This window comes from Ictalurus furcatus, chromosome 2 (genome assembly GCF_023375685.1).
Source record: "Ictalurus furcatus strain D&B chromosome 2, Billie_1.0, whole genome shotgun sequence".
Taxonomy (NCBI): domain Eukaryota; kingdom Metazoa; phylum Chordata; class Actinopteri; order Siluriformes; family Ictaluridae; genus Ictalurus; species Ictalurus furcatus.
In genome coordinates, this window is record NC_071256.1 from 30712260 (window position 1) to 30728326 (window position 16067).

The 16067-nt window shown below is 44.6% G+C and overlaps 1 protein-coding gene across 7 annotated transcripts in view; it reads left to right on the forward strand.

Moving 5' to 3' along the window:
* Positions 1 to 16067, forward strand: part of spop (speckle type BTB/POZ protein) — a 123567-nt gene that overhangs the window by 104387 nt on the left and 3113 nt on the right. For all 7 annotated transcript variants that reach the window (XM_053614197.1, XM_053614218.1, XM_053614206.1 and 4 more), the window contains 4 exons: positions 2226 to 2403; positions 7709 to 7764; positions 13047 to 13169; positions 14946 to 15088. In XM_053614197.1, coding sequence (XP_053470172.1) covers positions 2226 to 2403; positions 7709 to 7764; positions 13047 to 13169; positions 14946 to 15088 — 500 coding nt within the window. The remainder of the gene's footprint in view (positions 1 to 2225; positions 2404 to 7708; positions 7765 to 13046; positions 13170 to 14945; positions 15089 to 16067) is intronic.

Below are 16067 nucleotides of genomic sequence, written 5' to 3' on the forward strand. Positions count from 1 at the left end.
TTCGCCGTTCTGATTTCGGTTCGTGTCGAATTCGCTCCCAAAAAGAGTCGATTCGCTCCCAAAAAGAGTCGATTCGCTGATTCCAGGCGATGGAACTTGCAACTTTAAGCGCAGCACTATATATTTCAGTAAGTGAGCAGCGTGAAGAACTTGTCTGTCGTTCAGAAAGCCCACACTGGGAGCCATCACTTAAGATGAAATAATGATATACAATACAAGCTGTTTCATTCTCATCAATCTTCTCTGGTGACATGTCTGATCCTTTTATTCCTGTTAACATCTCTCTCTCTCTCTCTCTCTCTCTCTCTTTCTCGCTCTCATTCTCTCTTTTCCCCGAGGTGAACGTTTAGTCTTCTATTAAGGACATACAAGGGTCCTTGACATTTAATTTCCTGTTTGCCGTGCACTTTTCCCCTCTGCCTGTGTGCCACTCTTTACTCCCACACTCTCCTTTCTTCGGTGTCTGTCTGTCAGCACATTGTGCTCCGAGTGTGTGTTTGTTTTTCAAGTTGTGTGTGTTCCACGTCTCTGTTTCTCTCTTCACATTTCACACTCTGTACAGTCTCTCTCTCGCTCTCTCTCTCACTCGCGCTACCTCTCACTCGCTCTCACTCTCTCTCGCTCTCTCGCTTTCTCACTCGCGCTATCTCTCGCTCTCACTCTCTCTCGCTCTCTCACTCGCTCTCTCTCTCACTCGCTCTGTCTCTCGCGCTCTCACTTGCTCTCTCTCACTCGCTCTATCTCTCGTTCACTCTCTCTCTCGTTCACTCACTCGCTCTATCTCTCATTCACTCTCTCACTCTATCTCTCTCTCTTTCTCACTCGCTCTATCTCTCTCTCTCTCTCTTTCTCACTCGCTCTATCTCTCGCTCGCTCATTCTCTCACTCGCTCATTCTCTCACTCGCTCTCTCTCTCACTCGCTCTATCTCTCGCTCTCTCTCTCTCACTCGCTCTATTTCTCGCTCTCTCACTCTCTCGCTCTCTCTCTCACTCGCCCTATCTCTCGCTCACTCACTCGCTCTCTCTCTCACTCGCTCTGTCTCTCTCTACCTCTCTCTCTCACTCACTCTCTCGCTCACTCTCTCTCTCTCTCTCTCACTCGCTCTCACTCTCTATCTCTCGCACTCTCTCTATCTCTCGCTCTCTCACGTTCTCTCTCTCTCTCACTCGCTCTATCTCTCACTCGCTCTATCTCTCACTCGCTCTGTCTCTCTCTCACTCTCTCACTCACTCTCTCGCTCACTCTCTCTCGCTCTCTCTCACTCTCTCTCACTCTCTATCTCTCGCACTCTCTCTATCTCTCGCTCTCTCGCGTTCTCTCTCTCTCTCTCTCTCTCGCTCTCTCTGCGACATTGTCCGTCTTGAGCTCTCGTTTGATCCCGTTGCTATGACGAACCAGGTATTATGGGATATGTTGGTCAGGTGTAAAACCAGTTTGGCATGAAGTGCTCTGGAAAAGAAGGCAATTTATTCTCTTCTGATAGCCGTGGGGAATGGAATTTAATTATAGCTGAGGTTTTTGGGGTTTTTTTTTTTTAAAAAAAAAGAAAAAGCTTCCATCTGTTGGCTCCACAAGCCGCATGTAAATGTGCGCGCAATTATGACTTTTCATTTTATTTGCTTCCCGATTGGCATATCATTTTGAGTGTGTGCACTCACATTTTCACTGTGTGCGCAACTTTGATCTGTATTTTTTTGGATTGTGATGTATGTATGTGTGTGTGTGTGTGTGTGTGTGTGCGCCCTGTAGAGAGATAAATGAATGTGCTTGCTGTCTGCAGGAACAGGTGGCAAAGTCAGCATGGTGGCCCTACACACACATTTTCTCTCTTGCTCTCTCTCTCTCTCTCTCTCTCTCTCTCACACACACACACACACACTTGCCACAAACAAATGGAAGCAATTTGTGTAAATTAAGAGATAACTCGGTATCTACTCTTGTTCGACATGCTGATGTCCCTCTGGAGTACCTGTAGTTTCGCGTCTCGAGTCGCTCTAGAACAAGGTCATCATTTTGACTGAAATATGATCTTCTGAGCAGATGAGCAAACGTCTGGAAGCTCATAGGAAGTGTTTACCAATAGAGCGCTGAGGACACGCCTTTATTGTCAAGGATACAACACAGGTTACGCTGGGCTATTGGGAATTATTGATGCTTTTATTAACTAGTCTTTGGTTTTGTTTCTTTGTCTGTTTTGTTCTCTGTGTGTGTGTTTGTGTGTAGGTGAGCGTGGTGCAGGACTCGGTGAACATTTCTGGACAGAACACGATGAACATGGTGAAGGTTCCGGACTGCAGACTGGCTGACGAGCTGGGCGGCTTGTGGGAACATTCGCGCTTCACAGACTGCTCACTCTGCGTCGCTGGCCAGGAGTTCCAGGCACACAAAGCCATCCTAGCAGGTAACACACACACACACACACACACACACACACACACTTCAGGACAGGCTAATAATACAACTTGATGTCTAGGCTTGTGCGATATAGGCATTTAATATTCTATTGTATTTTATTCCATATTATAATGTACAATAATATTTTATTTTCGTGAAAATACTCTTTTTAAATTGGGATGGTACTATCTGTTGATTTGTTTTTGTTTCGCATTCGCTGTTAAATAGCTTGTTAAAAGAATTTTTCGAACATGTGACCGCGGTCCCGTTAACTCGGCCACTCTTAAAATCGAGGGCGTTTGGCTATTCGACACCTCGCAGCAGCAGGGCTGAATGTTGAAAATGCAACTGAACAGGAAGAAAATGTCCATCCTTGCGCGAAAGAAAACGCCTCCTCCACCCTGGCGATTTGTTTTGGATTTAAACCTGATGAAAAGGGTCGAAACGAGGGTGAAATTTGTTCGGCAAGCCTAGTGCTGGCCGAACAAATTTCACTGTCGGAATATATTAGAGCCGCAACAACTAATCGATGATGAAAATCTCATTATCGTTCGGATCTCGTCATGGATTAGTCGGTCTGCGCGTGGCAGGGGGTGCGTTTACTCCCTACGTTACATCCGTTCCGAAAATACGCTTCGGAGAGTAAATACTAAAGTCGTGTCCCAAATGAAGTACTATGCACTTACACTATGCACTGAGTACTCTACGGTCTAGCGTGTGGATTTCAGAAAGGTGATATCGTCTCAAATGGAACACGAGCGGGTTTTTTTTACTAACCGGAAGTAGAAGCCGCTTCCTAGTCGACGGCGCATGACATCATAAGCACGTAATGCAACTCCGCTAGCTTTAGCCTAATACCCAGAATCACCGACAATGACTTTTTTCAGTTTCCCGTTTATCTCAACGTCACCTTTTATAAAAAGTAACGCGTAAATACTATTATATAATATAAACTTATATATTAGTTTACGTTTTATATAAGTATGTATGCATTATTTTTTTTATGGACGCACAAAAAGCACAGAGTTAAATCACAGTCCTAAATGAATAATATATATATTCTGGTGTGTATCTGTGTGTCGTATGTAATTGGACAAACAGGTGTGTAAAGTTTTAGTCTGACGTTTATATTCGTAACACTCAGTTTGTGGATTTTATTTTAAATAAACAAAAAAACTGGTACTGAAAGCTTGTCGTCGTCCCCACCCCCACCCGGTTAATGGATTAATTATGAGAATGATCGTTAGTTGCAGTCCTTGAATATATATTGTTACTTGCTTTAAGTAAAGGGCTAGGAGTAAATGCACATTTCTAAGTGGTTAGCACATTTCCCTGGCACCTCACCTCCAGGGTTGGGGGTTTGAATCCCGTCGCCGCCTGTGGACGTTGGGTTTGCATCATCTCCCCGTGCTTCAGGGACTCCGTTTTCCTCCCCCAGTCCAAAGATGTGCGTTGTAGGTTGATCTGCATTTCCAAATGATCCGTAGTGTGTGATTGTGCCCTGAGATGGGTTCATACCCCGCCCAGGGTGTCCCCTGCCTTGTGCCCCGAGTTCCCTGGGATAGGCTCCGGGCTCCCTCACGACCCCATCTAGGATAAGTGGTATGGAAAATGTATGGAATATGTTTCCTAGAAGTCTTGTTACATACAAGTAGTTCATTTCCAACTTGTATGTACTCTCTAGTAACCTTTCTGCATACTTTGCACTTGTTTGCTCATTTGGATTGAACATGGATATCATCCAGTGGAATTGTACCTAAAAATGAAAAACGTGATTATAGTGGGGGTTTTTTTTTTCCTTCTTCCCCCCTGCAGTACTTCTGCATTGCAGAGAAGTTCTGCACTATAATTCTAGCCTATATAAAAGTCATAGAAATGACCAGAGTTAATATCGCTCACCTCCCTTCTTCCTGTTCCACCATCCCTCATTCCTCTATCGCCATTTCTCCCTCTCTCTGTCTCTCAGCATGTTGCTCGCTTCAGTCACGGCCCAGCTGAGGCGGCGATCCTCGTTATCTCTCCGTATCAGCTCACGGCTCGTTAATCACTGAGGGGACGGCCGGTCGGAGCGGGTCGAGTCACTGAGAGGGGCTGGAGTGATTAGAGCAGGCTGCAATGTGCCAGGCTTCACCTGGTATTCAGACACTATCGGGGAAGCAGAGGTAGATGCCGCAGGTGGCCTGAAAAATGCCGGCCTAAGATTAGCCTTATCTGGAGCTGTCGAAGTTAACACCTTAACTCGAACGCGATTTTCTAGCGTCACAATTTTTTGCCGCGATTAGCACTTCCCCGTAGTAATTCTTTAAACCGTTCTTTATGGTGCGGATTGAAAGAGGGAGAATTCTGCGACTTGTTTAACCCTGCCAGCAGTGCGAGCTGTTTCTTTGTATCAACAACCTGGCATGGAAATTTATACATTTAAAAAACAGATGGTCTGACCTGCTGCCTGCTGCATTTTTCACACTGCTGTTTGGTATATCGAGGGTTTTTTTTTTTTTCCCCCCCTTCTTTTTCCATCTTAGTCAGTGATGATTTAGATGCAGTTCTCAGCGTTCTGGTCGGTCACACTACAGCCACTCGGAGGGTTTTATTTAGAGTTGTGAAACCCGCAGCTGCTTTTATTGACTGTGTGCTGGAGAACAAACAGAATTCAAGTGTTTAATGAGTGAGAGGATGAAATCTTGGTTGCTTTTGTGGTCTCGGTACACAGCCGTTATGACTGGCTTAAGGGCTTAATAAATGTAGTCTACTGGATGTCAGTGAGTAATCACTGTTTCTAATAATAGTTAGCTCAGATTCCAGTGGGTTGTACTGGTGCGAACTGGAAACTGTGCCAAGAATTTCCAATTCAGTGCTGCAAAGCAGTGGACCAGTGAAAAGGTCACCGCATCCCACGTAGATCACGCTCGTATTGAGGCTAACGCAAAGTCTAAGGAACGTGGTTTTGAATACACATGCCCTAGCGCCGGGCTGGGCGATTTCCGCGATTAATTTGATTGAGTTAACATGCTTTTCAAAATGTTGACATACGCCTTGCAGGATCTGCAAAATGTTAATAATTACAAAGAAAATGAGGGATCATAAAAATCGCATTTCTTAAAATTTGTACTATTTAGTACTGCCCTGAATAAGCTATTTCACACAACAGATGTTTACATGTAGCCCGCAAGACGCAATAATGACTGAATTTACCCGAATGAACCAGTTCAGAAGAACCAGTTCGTTACCTGGATGATCACCGACTGGGTTTATGTTTCGTGATAGTTTTTCACAAGTCCCTTGTTTGTCCTGAGCAATTAAGACCGCCGACTGTTCTTCAGAAAAATCCTCCAGGTCCTGCACAATCTTTTCTTTTCCAGCATCTTCTGCATATTTGACCCCTTTCCAACAGCGACTATATGATGATCAGATCCATCTGAGGACAACTGAGGGACTCGCTCACGACTATTACAAAAGGTGCAAACGTTCACTGACGCTCAAGAGCCGTGGGGGGGTGGGGGGGTGTAAACTTTTGAACAAGATGATCAGTGTAAATTGTTATTATTTTGTCTTCTGGGAAACGTAAATATCGTATGTTAGCTCTTGTTGGCAGTACTAAATAAATAAAACAAAAATAATCTACACCGATCATCCTGTTCAAAAGTTTACATCCCCATTTCTCTTAATGTACTGCGTTGCCTTCTAGATGATGAGCGAACGTTTGCACCTTTTGTAATAGTTGTGTACGGGTCCCTCATTTGTCCTCAGTGTGAAAAGATGGATCTCAAATGGGTCCCCATTTACTCTGCTGAGAAAGAAGGGTTCACGAAGTTGTGCAAAAATAGTAACGGCACCATCTGTAGCAAATAGTGCAAACGATAGTGATTTTTTTTTTTTTTCTAAATATCCTTTATTTAAAAGAACCATCGTTCGCACCAGTTGCCGTCGATGATGCGGTTACTATTTTTACATGACATTTTCCAAAGAAACATACAAATTTAAATCGTGCTCTAGAATCGTTCAGAACCTTGAAAAAAAATCGAGATTTTTTTTTTTTTTTGCAATATCGCCCAGCCCTGACCCGCCCTGCGTTGCGCAGTCTGCAACACCCAATCGCACCGTCTCTCTAGAACACTGTGTCTGATAATCCCTGAACTGAACCGTTGGTAAAAAGAATGCAGGAGAGCCATCACAGCAGCAAAGTTCTTGCTTTGAGGGTGGAAACACCTTGCGTGTGAATGGCCATACTGGTTTAAGCTGTCGGGAAGGCTTAGGGTAACGCGAATACCCGCTCTTTACAACCGTGGCGTGCAGAAAAGCATCACGCGGCATGCCGAACCTTGCGGCGTATAGGCAGAAGACCGACACAAAGAATCTGAGGCTACAGTCTGAACGGGTTCTCCAAAACTGGACCGTTGATCGTGGTATAAAATACCAGATTTTTTAACCATCTATCAAGGTGCCTGTGATGTTCCTGTACCACAGTCAGAATGGAATTTTCAATTCAATTTGATTTCTATAGCGCTTTTTTACAACGGACATCGTCTCAAAGCAGCTTTACAGATGCATATAAACACAGGATACAGATTTTAAGCGTGTGAATTTATCCCTAATGAGCGAGCCGGTGGTGACGGTGATGAGGGAAAATCTCCCTGAGATGGATATGAGGAAGAAACCTTGAGAGGAAAGGAACCCGTCCTCATCTGGGTGACACGGGATGGTGTGAAAGTAAAAGAAAGTTCACCCTGGTTTAATATGAAGTCTGTTTGTTGAACTAGTCTTTAAATACGGAATCTTTAAATACGCTTGTGTTACGTTCACTAGGCTTTAAAATGCCGGTACTTTGCTTGTGCTTGTGCTTATATAGGAGAAATGTCAAACTTGCAGCGTGTAAAGGGTTTTTGCCAGCCTCCACCCATTTGACAGCACTATTGTTTTCTTAACAATTACTATTATATGGCCTGGAGGGAACCGATGCTATGCGCTCTCGTTCTGAATTCGAACATATGGCAGCAGGTCCCATATGGTTTTCTTTTCTGCTAGGGATGATAGAGGATTTGCTCTCTGTTATTATGGTAATTAAAGGTGCAACCAGATGGCAGTCTCAGGTCAGAGCAGGGTGATGATCTAAGATGGCGTCTCACGCTCTTATTCGTGTGGAATCGTGCGGAAAACGGCTCACCTTTTCGAATTCTACCTACGTTTAACGTGCACAGTTGCTTTATTTTTCCTGCATGGCTGACGATTACAAATGGATGGATGTTCTGAATATTGCTGATGTCCAAACTTTAAAGCTTGATTGACTTGAATTCCGCCTGTTCTTTCTCTTTCAGCTCGTTCTCCCGTTTTCAGCGCCATGTTCGAGCATGAAATGGAGGAGAGCAAAAAGGTATGGTGGTTTAAAATTTATTATTATTATAATTTTTTTTAAAACCCTCTCCCCATTGTTTCTCTCTCTCTCTCTCTCTCTCTGTGACTCTCAGTTGCCTTGTCTGGCTTTTATTCTCTCATTAAACCTCAAAGAGTGGAACAAAGCTCCCACGGTGTAGGAAGCAGTAAAAGACGCAGAGCCTCCCTCGGACTCTTTGGTGCGGCGCTACTTGACAGTCTTAGATCATGTGTTATTCCAAGATCTCGTTTAGTCGTCCTACAACGCAGAAGCGCCTTAGTAATCTCTCTTAAGGGAAGACGTCTGCAGTCCACACGCCTCGTCAAAATACAGCAGGAAAGAGGAGCGAGACGACGACCCTGTTTACACCAGTGCGTTTTCGTTTTTAAAATGGAAGCGATCCTCGTCCACGCCGGCGTTTCAGAAACGATCTCCGTCCACTCTACACGAATACGAATACGCATGTCACATGACCATTCATGCACACTGGGCATGCGCATACAACTGTAAGCAGGAAGTTGCTTGCTAATCCAAACCGGCGCTCCATGTAGGGCTTACGCCGCTTAGCGTGTGCGTTATAGCCGACACCTGGGTGAACACTTTACGGTTGGTTATATGACTGTAAGTCATTCCCTTCGAATGCTATTAAAGTTAGAAACCAATATGTAACTTTAGAGACGGTCCCTTAATTTGCGCATATCTGCGAAGATCGAACCTCCAGCGTCAAAAAAACTGTATGCCAGTCCGCTTGGTTCATCTCCTCTTGTGGCTTGTCAGCACAATCCCACCACTAGGGGCCGCCCCAGAGTAACATGTTACAATAGTATCATTGCTCTTCCTGTGAGACCCGGATGTGAAGCCCTGAATTTGTGAGGTTGACGACTAACGTGTTGAAATACTACCTGACGAATAATGCAGATGGTATTTTAACAACTGAACCGTATTTTAGAAAGGTGAATATGTGTGCATTGAGTCTTGAATGCTGGAATTTTGTTTTCAGTCCAAATATACGCACCCAATGAAGTGCAGAGGAAACGAATTCAAGCATTGATATTGCTGTATTTTATTTTTATTTTTTTTTCCAATTTGTGCCACATTGCTGGGGTGAAAAATTCAAGTATTGTTCTTGCGATATGTTTTTATTCAATTTATGTAATTCACCATGCCACTTTGCCTTGAGGACATTTGGCATTGTTATACTTCCATCATTCTCCTATTATAGTTAGTGTTGAAATTTGAAAAAACCTCTCCTGTAGCCTTCGAACCTACAAAAAGCTCTCGTGCAATAAATGAATAACCATTTATTTGCTTTTTATAAATTCTGATTTTTTTGATATGTCTATTTTGCGGATCATTTTATTCTCCCACCCATCAAATCTCGTCCCGCTCTGCACTCTTATTGCGTCGGGCCTCTAGTGGAAAGCAGCGTGAAGATGGAGCGGTTTGTAGACGAAAAAAAAGTTGTTTATTTTTTCGTTTGGAGAAATATGAGGTACAGTCAGTAAGCCCAGAAGTATGTTGGGTGAGCTGAGCTGTGAAAGTTAATGTAGTTCAGTATCTTGGCAGTAACAGTAATACCCTGTGAACCTCATTGTAATGTCTGAGGCTTTTTTTCCTGCACAGTGACAGCGCTGTCCTAACCCGCTCGATCCTGACACAGCAGTATTCGCTGTTATCCTCTCACTGACACGCTTCCTGATTTCTCCATTTTCTCCCTGCACTTTCCTTCCTTTCACAAACTGCCGGGTCACTGTGCCATTTTTTTTTTTATTCCTCCTCTCATCTTTTTCTGCTTCCCTCTTTCCTAGAATTTCATCATACCTTGGGGTTTTTTTTTATTATTAGGTTTTCAGATGTGCTGGCATTTGGGATGTCTAGATTTGACTCTGGAGAAACAGGGGTTCTTCTGAAGGCATTTCCTCTTGTTTGTTAAGGGGATGTTCAGTCTTAACAGGTTCCAGCATCTCACACACTCTGTCTTACTGTCTTTCTTTCAGTCTCTCTCTCTCTCTCTCCCTATCTTTCTCTCTTGTGCTTGTTTTTCTCTCCCTGTCTGTCCCTCTCTTTTCTCCTGTCTCTCTCTATTTTTTCGTGGTGTCTCTCCATCCCACTGTTTGTCTTTTTTTCTCTGTCTGTCTCTCACTTGCTTTCTGTCTCTCTCTGCCCTCCATCTCTCTTCTCTCTCCCTCTGTCACCTGCCTACTCCTCGCTCTTACTGTGTTTCGCTCTCTTCCTCTCTGTCTCTTTCTCTCCATTCCTCTCTCTCTCTCTGACTGTCTACCTCTCTTTCTACCCCAGTCTCTTTCTCGCTCCTTCCATCTCTCCTCTCACTATCTCTCTACCTGTTCTCTTCTGTCTTGCCCTCTCTTCCTGTCTGTCTCTCTACCTCATCTTCATCTTCTTCTTCTCTCTCTCTCTCCCTCGCTCTTTCTTTGCCTGTGGTCTAAAAGAGATGTTAGGTATTTACACTGATCAGCCATAACATGAAACCCACCTGCCTAATACTGTGCAAGTCCCCTCTTGTGCCTCTGACCCGTCGAGGCATGGACTCCACAAGACCTCTGAAGGTGTGCTGTGGTATCTGGCACCAAGACTTTAGTAGCAGATCCTTTAAGTCCTGTAAGTTGCGAGGTGGGGCCTCCATGGATCGGATATGCTTGTCCAGAACATCCCACAGATGCTAGAGCGGATTGAGATCTGGGGAATTTGGAGGCCTTGAACTCTTCTTCATGTTCCTAAAACTATTCCTGAACAGTTTTTGCAGTGTGACAGGGTGCATTATCCTGCTGAAACAGGCCACTTCCATTAAGGAATACCGTTGCCATGAAGAGGTGTACATGGTCTGCAACCCTGTTAAGGTAGGTGCCACAGTACAGTAGCTCTTCTGTGGGTTCGGATCCAGGCCTGCAAGCCCATGACCGTATCGCCTTTTGGTAGGTATTAACCACTGCGTCCCGGGAACACCCCACAAGACCTTCTGTTTTGGAGATGCTCTGACCCAGTCTTCGAGCCAACACAATTTCGCCCTCGTCAAAGACGCTCAGATCCTCACGCTTGCCCACTTTTCTTGCTTCCAACACATCAACTTTGAACTTGCTGAATAATATATCCCACCTCTCGACAGGTGTCACTGTAAGAAGATAATCAACGTTATTCACGTCAGCTGTCAGTGGTTTTAGTGTTCTGGCTGATCGGTGTATATATATATATATAGTGTAATAGTAGATATAATAGGTAAACTGATCGTATGCTCGTGCTTTACGTACATAACGTCACTGATCTGATGTGTTGCGTCATCATTTCTTAATTGATCGTGATTTCTTTTCATCTACACAAAGGCGCATCGACTCATACAGTAAGAACAGTTGCTGCAGTTAAGGTGTGTGTGTGTGTGTGTGTGTGTGATCAAACCTCTGCACATACACTGTGTGACTCTTTTGTTAGTCAGATGTTGATAAATGACTGTTTGAGTGAAGTCTTGCTTTGACCTTTTGTTTTGAAAAGTGTGAACTTAATTTAGATTTGTGGCTTTTATAGACTTTTTCACTCTTCCTTTTTGCTTAGTCATAGCAGAAAGGTGTGTGTGTGTGTGTGTGTGTGTGTGTGCGCTTTATTACGGAGCTCTATTGCGTTGACCCCAGTCGTGTTCTGCGGGTCACCGTGCTTTGGATAAAGTAGGATTGTAATTGGTTCCCAGGCAGAGCTGGAAAAAGGTGCTCGGTGGCTGTTAGCACAGCAGTGAGCGATAAAAAGCTGCTACAGGGGCCTGAGGCGAGAGAGAGAGAAGGATTAATTCTAGGAAATCAACCTGAAAGGGGGAAGAATGAGAAAAAAAAAAAAACTAGAAAGAACATAGTGGTTTGTTTCTTGGTTTTTCCCGCCCGAGTCAGACAGAACGTTCTCTGCCCTTGTGTCAGCTTGGTTCGAGTTTTATTTGTGAAGAAGAGGCGCTAATGTTGATTATTCCGAAGTAAGGGGATGATCGGCGTTCATCGTCGATTACGATCGTATCAGGCTAATCCCAGGATTGCGATGTGTGTGCGCCGTGTGTACACATGCTAACGTGGACGGTGTGCCGCAAGCGAAGGATGCTGTGTCCTTAAAGTGCTGAAGAGGTCCATATAAATCACATTAAAGCGCTTCCACCCAGGACGTACCTTTTGACCTGCTTTATGTCTGTCTTTTTGGTTTCGTCGCTTGAATTTGAGGACCCGTAGCAGCTCCGTTTTATAGCAGTGGTCGAGTATGATGTGTGGGTATCTCGGTTAGACAGTCCTGTAACAGTCCGAAACAAGAGTGATGATGAAACAAATGATAAATGCATTCGCTTAGGAGGAAAAACAAAAGGTCTCGTGTTTTGACGTGAATAAAAAGGGGTAGCTGATGTAATACGTAAGGGGTAATCCAAGTTACACGTTGTGGAGGGGGGGGTAAAAAAAAAAAAAAACACCTGACGCGAAGCGGGGTGTTTAAATCGTGCGTTAAAATCGTGTGATAATCGCCTGGCTGTGGATTATCCCGCTTAGACCGTGGTCACCTGCCAGCATCGTCAAGTTAAAGCTGTCGTTAATGTTCATTTTCGGTCATGAGACCTAGAATTCCGCTTGCTCTAAATCGTACACAGAGATAAAGTAGTGTAATAACATTCTATTTATTTGAATGAATTATAATAAATATTAGAGAGAGAGAGAGAGATTGTGCGTGAATTACCTGCATCTGTGCCGCGTCTTTACTAATAATAAAGCTGTGAGTTCAACTACTGCAGCGTAGGTGAGATCAGGAACTGGCTTTTCCATCCATCCATCCATCTTCTATACCGCTTAACCTTCCTTCAGGGTCACGGGGAACCTGGAGCCTCTCCCAGGGAGATCGGGCACAAGACGGGGTACACCCTGGACAGGGTGCCAGTTCATCTCAGGGCACAATCACTTACACACTCACACACCCATTCATACACTACGGACACTTTAGGCATGCCAATCAGGCTACCATGCATGTCTTTGGACTCGGGGAGGAAACCGGAGTACCCGGAGGAAACCCCCGCAGCACGGGGAGAACATGCAAACTCCGCACACACAGGGCCACGGTGGGAATCGAACCCCCGACCCTGGAGGTGTGAGGCGAACGTCAGCTATCTTTTTATCTCGGAATATTTTGAATTGAAACGTTCTGCCATTTTTCGGGACCAACGATTGAAAGGGTCTGGAGGACGGACGGACGGGAGCTGTAGTGCAGCTGAAGAGAATATTAACGCCGTGTTTTGTCTTTCTTGTGTTTCGCAGAACCGAGTGGAGATTAACGACGTGGAGCCCGAAGTGTTCAAGGAGATGATGTGTTTTATCTACACCGGAAAAGCACCTAACCTGGACAAGATGGCTGACGACCTGCTTGCTGCTGCTGACAAGGTCTCTCACACACACACACACACACACGCACACAATGTTCCTGTTTTAATAAATGAAGTAGAATAACACATTCTGAGCAGCACTGATGAAGCCTGTCTTTTAAAAGGTTTCCACTGCATAAACACCTCACACTCGCATTGTCCATCGTTTTATTACATCACTTTTCATTTCTCTTTAATTATTTTATTAATTATTTTTTTTATGTTTTCGGCTGTTTTGGCCTTGTGCAGCTTTATAACAGTGGGCTGTTCAATGCACAGCTCATAATGGTGCTTATGTCGCAAAAGAGTGTGTGTGTGTGTGTGTGTGTCTCATGGCCTTTCTTTGTAGCTCTCGGACCATCTAGTGTGTACCGATGGTGGATTCTCTTGTCATGCAACATCCCAAAGCTCCTCACACTGTCTGTTTGGCACCATTTTTTCTTCTTCGGGCCGAGTCTCGGAGGAGACCGCGTGCTTTTAGTTTCTGAATGTCTGAAACACTGTAGTGTGTCCTGTTAGAGAGTTGCTCTCTTCTTGTGTTTGATTCTCAGATGATTTTTATTGTAGCTGCTACAACACTGACTGCGTTTACACGGACAGCAGTAATCTAATTATTGACCTTACTCTGAGTAAGATAATATTGTGATTAAGGTGTTTACACGAGTCGCTTTTAGAATACTCCTGTCATGTTCCTGTTTTACATGCTTTAGAACATAATTAGATTAACAGCCCGCGTCATTACGTCACCGCGCAACGCCGTCCGACGTCCCTGTAGAATTTCACGTATCGACATACAGTTGGTCTTCGTTATGGAACCGTATACAGTTTTGGGTGTTTTTATGTAATTTTTTACAAAAGCTGTAAGTGCGGTTAATTATTCGTCATGCTGTACGTGCAAATAGACGACTGCTTGAAGCCGTGGGCTGCGTCCCAAACCGTGTACTTACCTACTATATAGTATATAGAAATACATGTATCTCGCCTACTATATAGCAGGTAAGTACGTGGTTTCGGACGCAGCCGTGCTCTCGCTTGCCGTCAAACGGTTGAGCGCTGTAGCGAAATGCGGTGAAAACTCTCACACGACGTTAATAGTGGGCTGCGTCCCAAACCGCGTACTTACCTTCTATACAGTAGCCGAGATACATGTATTTTCCCCCCACTACAGGCCTACAGTAGGCAAGTATGCGGTTTGGGACGCAGCCGAACTCTCTCGTTCGCCGTAAAACTGCCGTGTGTGATCGTGTCCTGTCGCAAAATGCGGTGAAAACTCCCACAAGACGTTCATAATGTGATTAAGGTGTGTACACGTCGATAATGCGACTAAAACAGGAGTACTCCACACGTCTTAATTCGAGTATGACCTTAATCAGATTAAGGTAAGTAAAATTAGCTGTTTACACGCTAGTTTCTTAATTAGAGTATGGTCTTAATCGGGTTAAGAGTGGATTATTGTTGTCCATGTAAGCGCACTGACTGTCACGTCGTACCCTGATTAATGAGCAGATGTAGTAACCCGGAAGCCATTTGCCATTTCTGCACATTTCTGGCAGACGCCCTTATCCAGAGCGACTTGCGTTTATCTCATCTATACAGCTGAGGGTTAAGGGCCTTGCCCATGGGCCCAACAGGGGTCGCTTGGCAGTGCCGGGGCTTGAACCCCTGCCCTTCTGATCAGTAACCCAGAGCCTTTAACCACTTGTTATTTGATTCGAAGTGTTTTGATTTCATTGGTCGGAATTCGTCGGAGCGTGTCGGATTTGTACATGACTCTTCTCTGTCGCTCTGTGTGCAGTATGCTCTGGAGCGCTTGAAGGTGATGTGCGAGGACGCTCTGTGTACGAGCCTGTCTGTGGAGAACGCTGCTGAGATCCTGATTCTGGCTGACCTGCACAGCGCCGATCAGCTCAAAACCCAAGCCGTCGACTTTATCAACTAGTGAGTGACTGCCCTTTAACCCATCTCTGTCCTTTTCTGTCATGTCCTGATACGCTCCGCTGACACACACCTCACAAGAGCTGTAACGTGTAGATACATGTTCACCTTTAAGGTCATTTTATATGCTGGCCTGGTGGTTGTGGTACAGTGATTGGTTCAGACCTGCCAGTTCCTTCTTATTGAGGTATTATTTATATTTCCCATTTCATGTAATTAACCTTTCTCTCCACCAGTTTGTAGCTGTAATCGAGCGCTCTCCTTTTCTTTAGTTTTTTTTTCCTTTTCCTTTTTACGAGCGAGCTGATGCAAGTATGTGTTGCGTCTCAGTGCTCCCCTTTCTCAGTTTCTCAGCATGCCTTTATCTGTTGTCTGTTTCTCTCTCTCTCTCTCTCTTTCTGTGTCTCGCTCTGTCTGTTTATCTATCTCTGTCTTTCTCGGAGTGTGTCTCTGTGCATGTTTTTCTTCGTCTTTCTCTGTGTGCCTGTCTGTGTGTTTCTCTCTCTTTCAGACACTTTCTGTGTCCTTTTTCTCCGTGTCTCCGTCTCTCTCACTGTTTCCTGCTCTCTGCCTTTGTCTCTGTGTTTTTCTGACTGTCTGTCTCTCTTTCTCTTTCTCTCTATCTCTTTGTCTCGCTCTGTCTATCTGTCTCTCTCTTAGTCTGAGCGTGTCTCTGTCCATGTTTTTCTTCGCCTTTCTCTGTGTGTGCCTCTCTGTCTCTCTCTCTGTCTGTGGTTCTCTCTCTTTGACATTTTGTGTCTTTTTTGTCTGCATCTCTCTCACTGTTTCTTGCACGCTGCCTTTGTCTCTCTCTGTCTCTCTTTCTCTTTCTGTGTGTCTCTCTGTCTGTCTTTCTGTCTCTCTCTTTTTCTTTCTCTTTCTGTGTCTCTTTCTTTCTCTGTCTGTCTGTCTGTCTGTCTCTCTGTCTCTCTCATTCTGTGTCTCTCTCTTTCTCTCTCTGTCTGTCTCTCTGTCTCTCTCA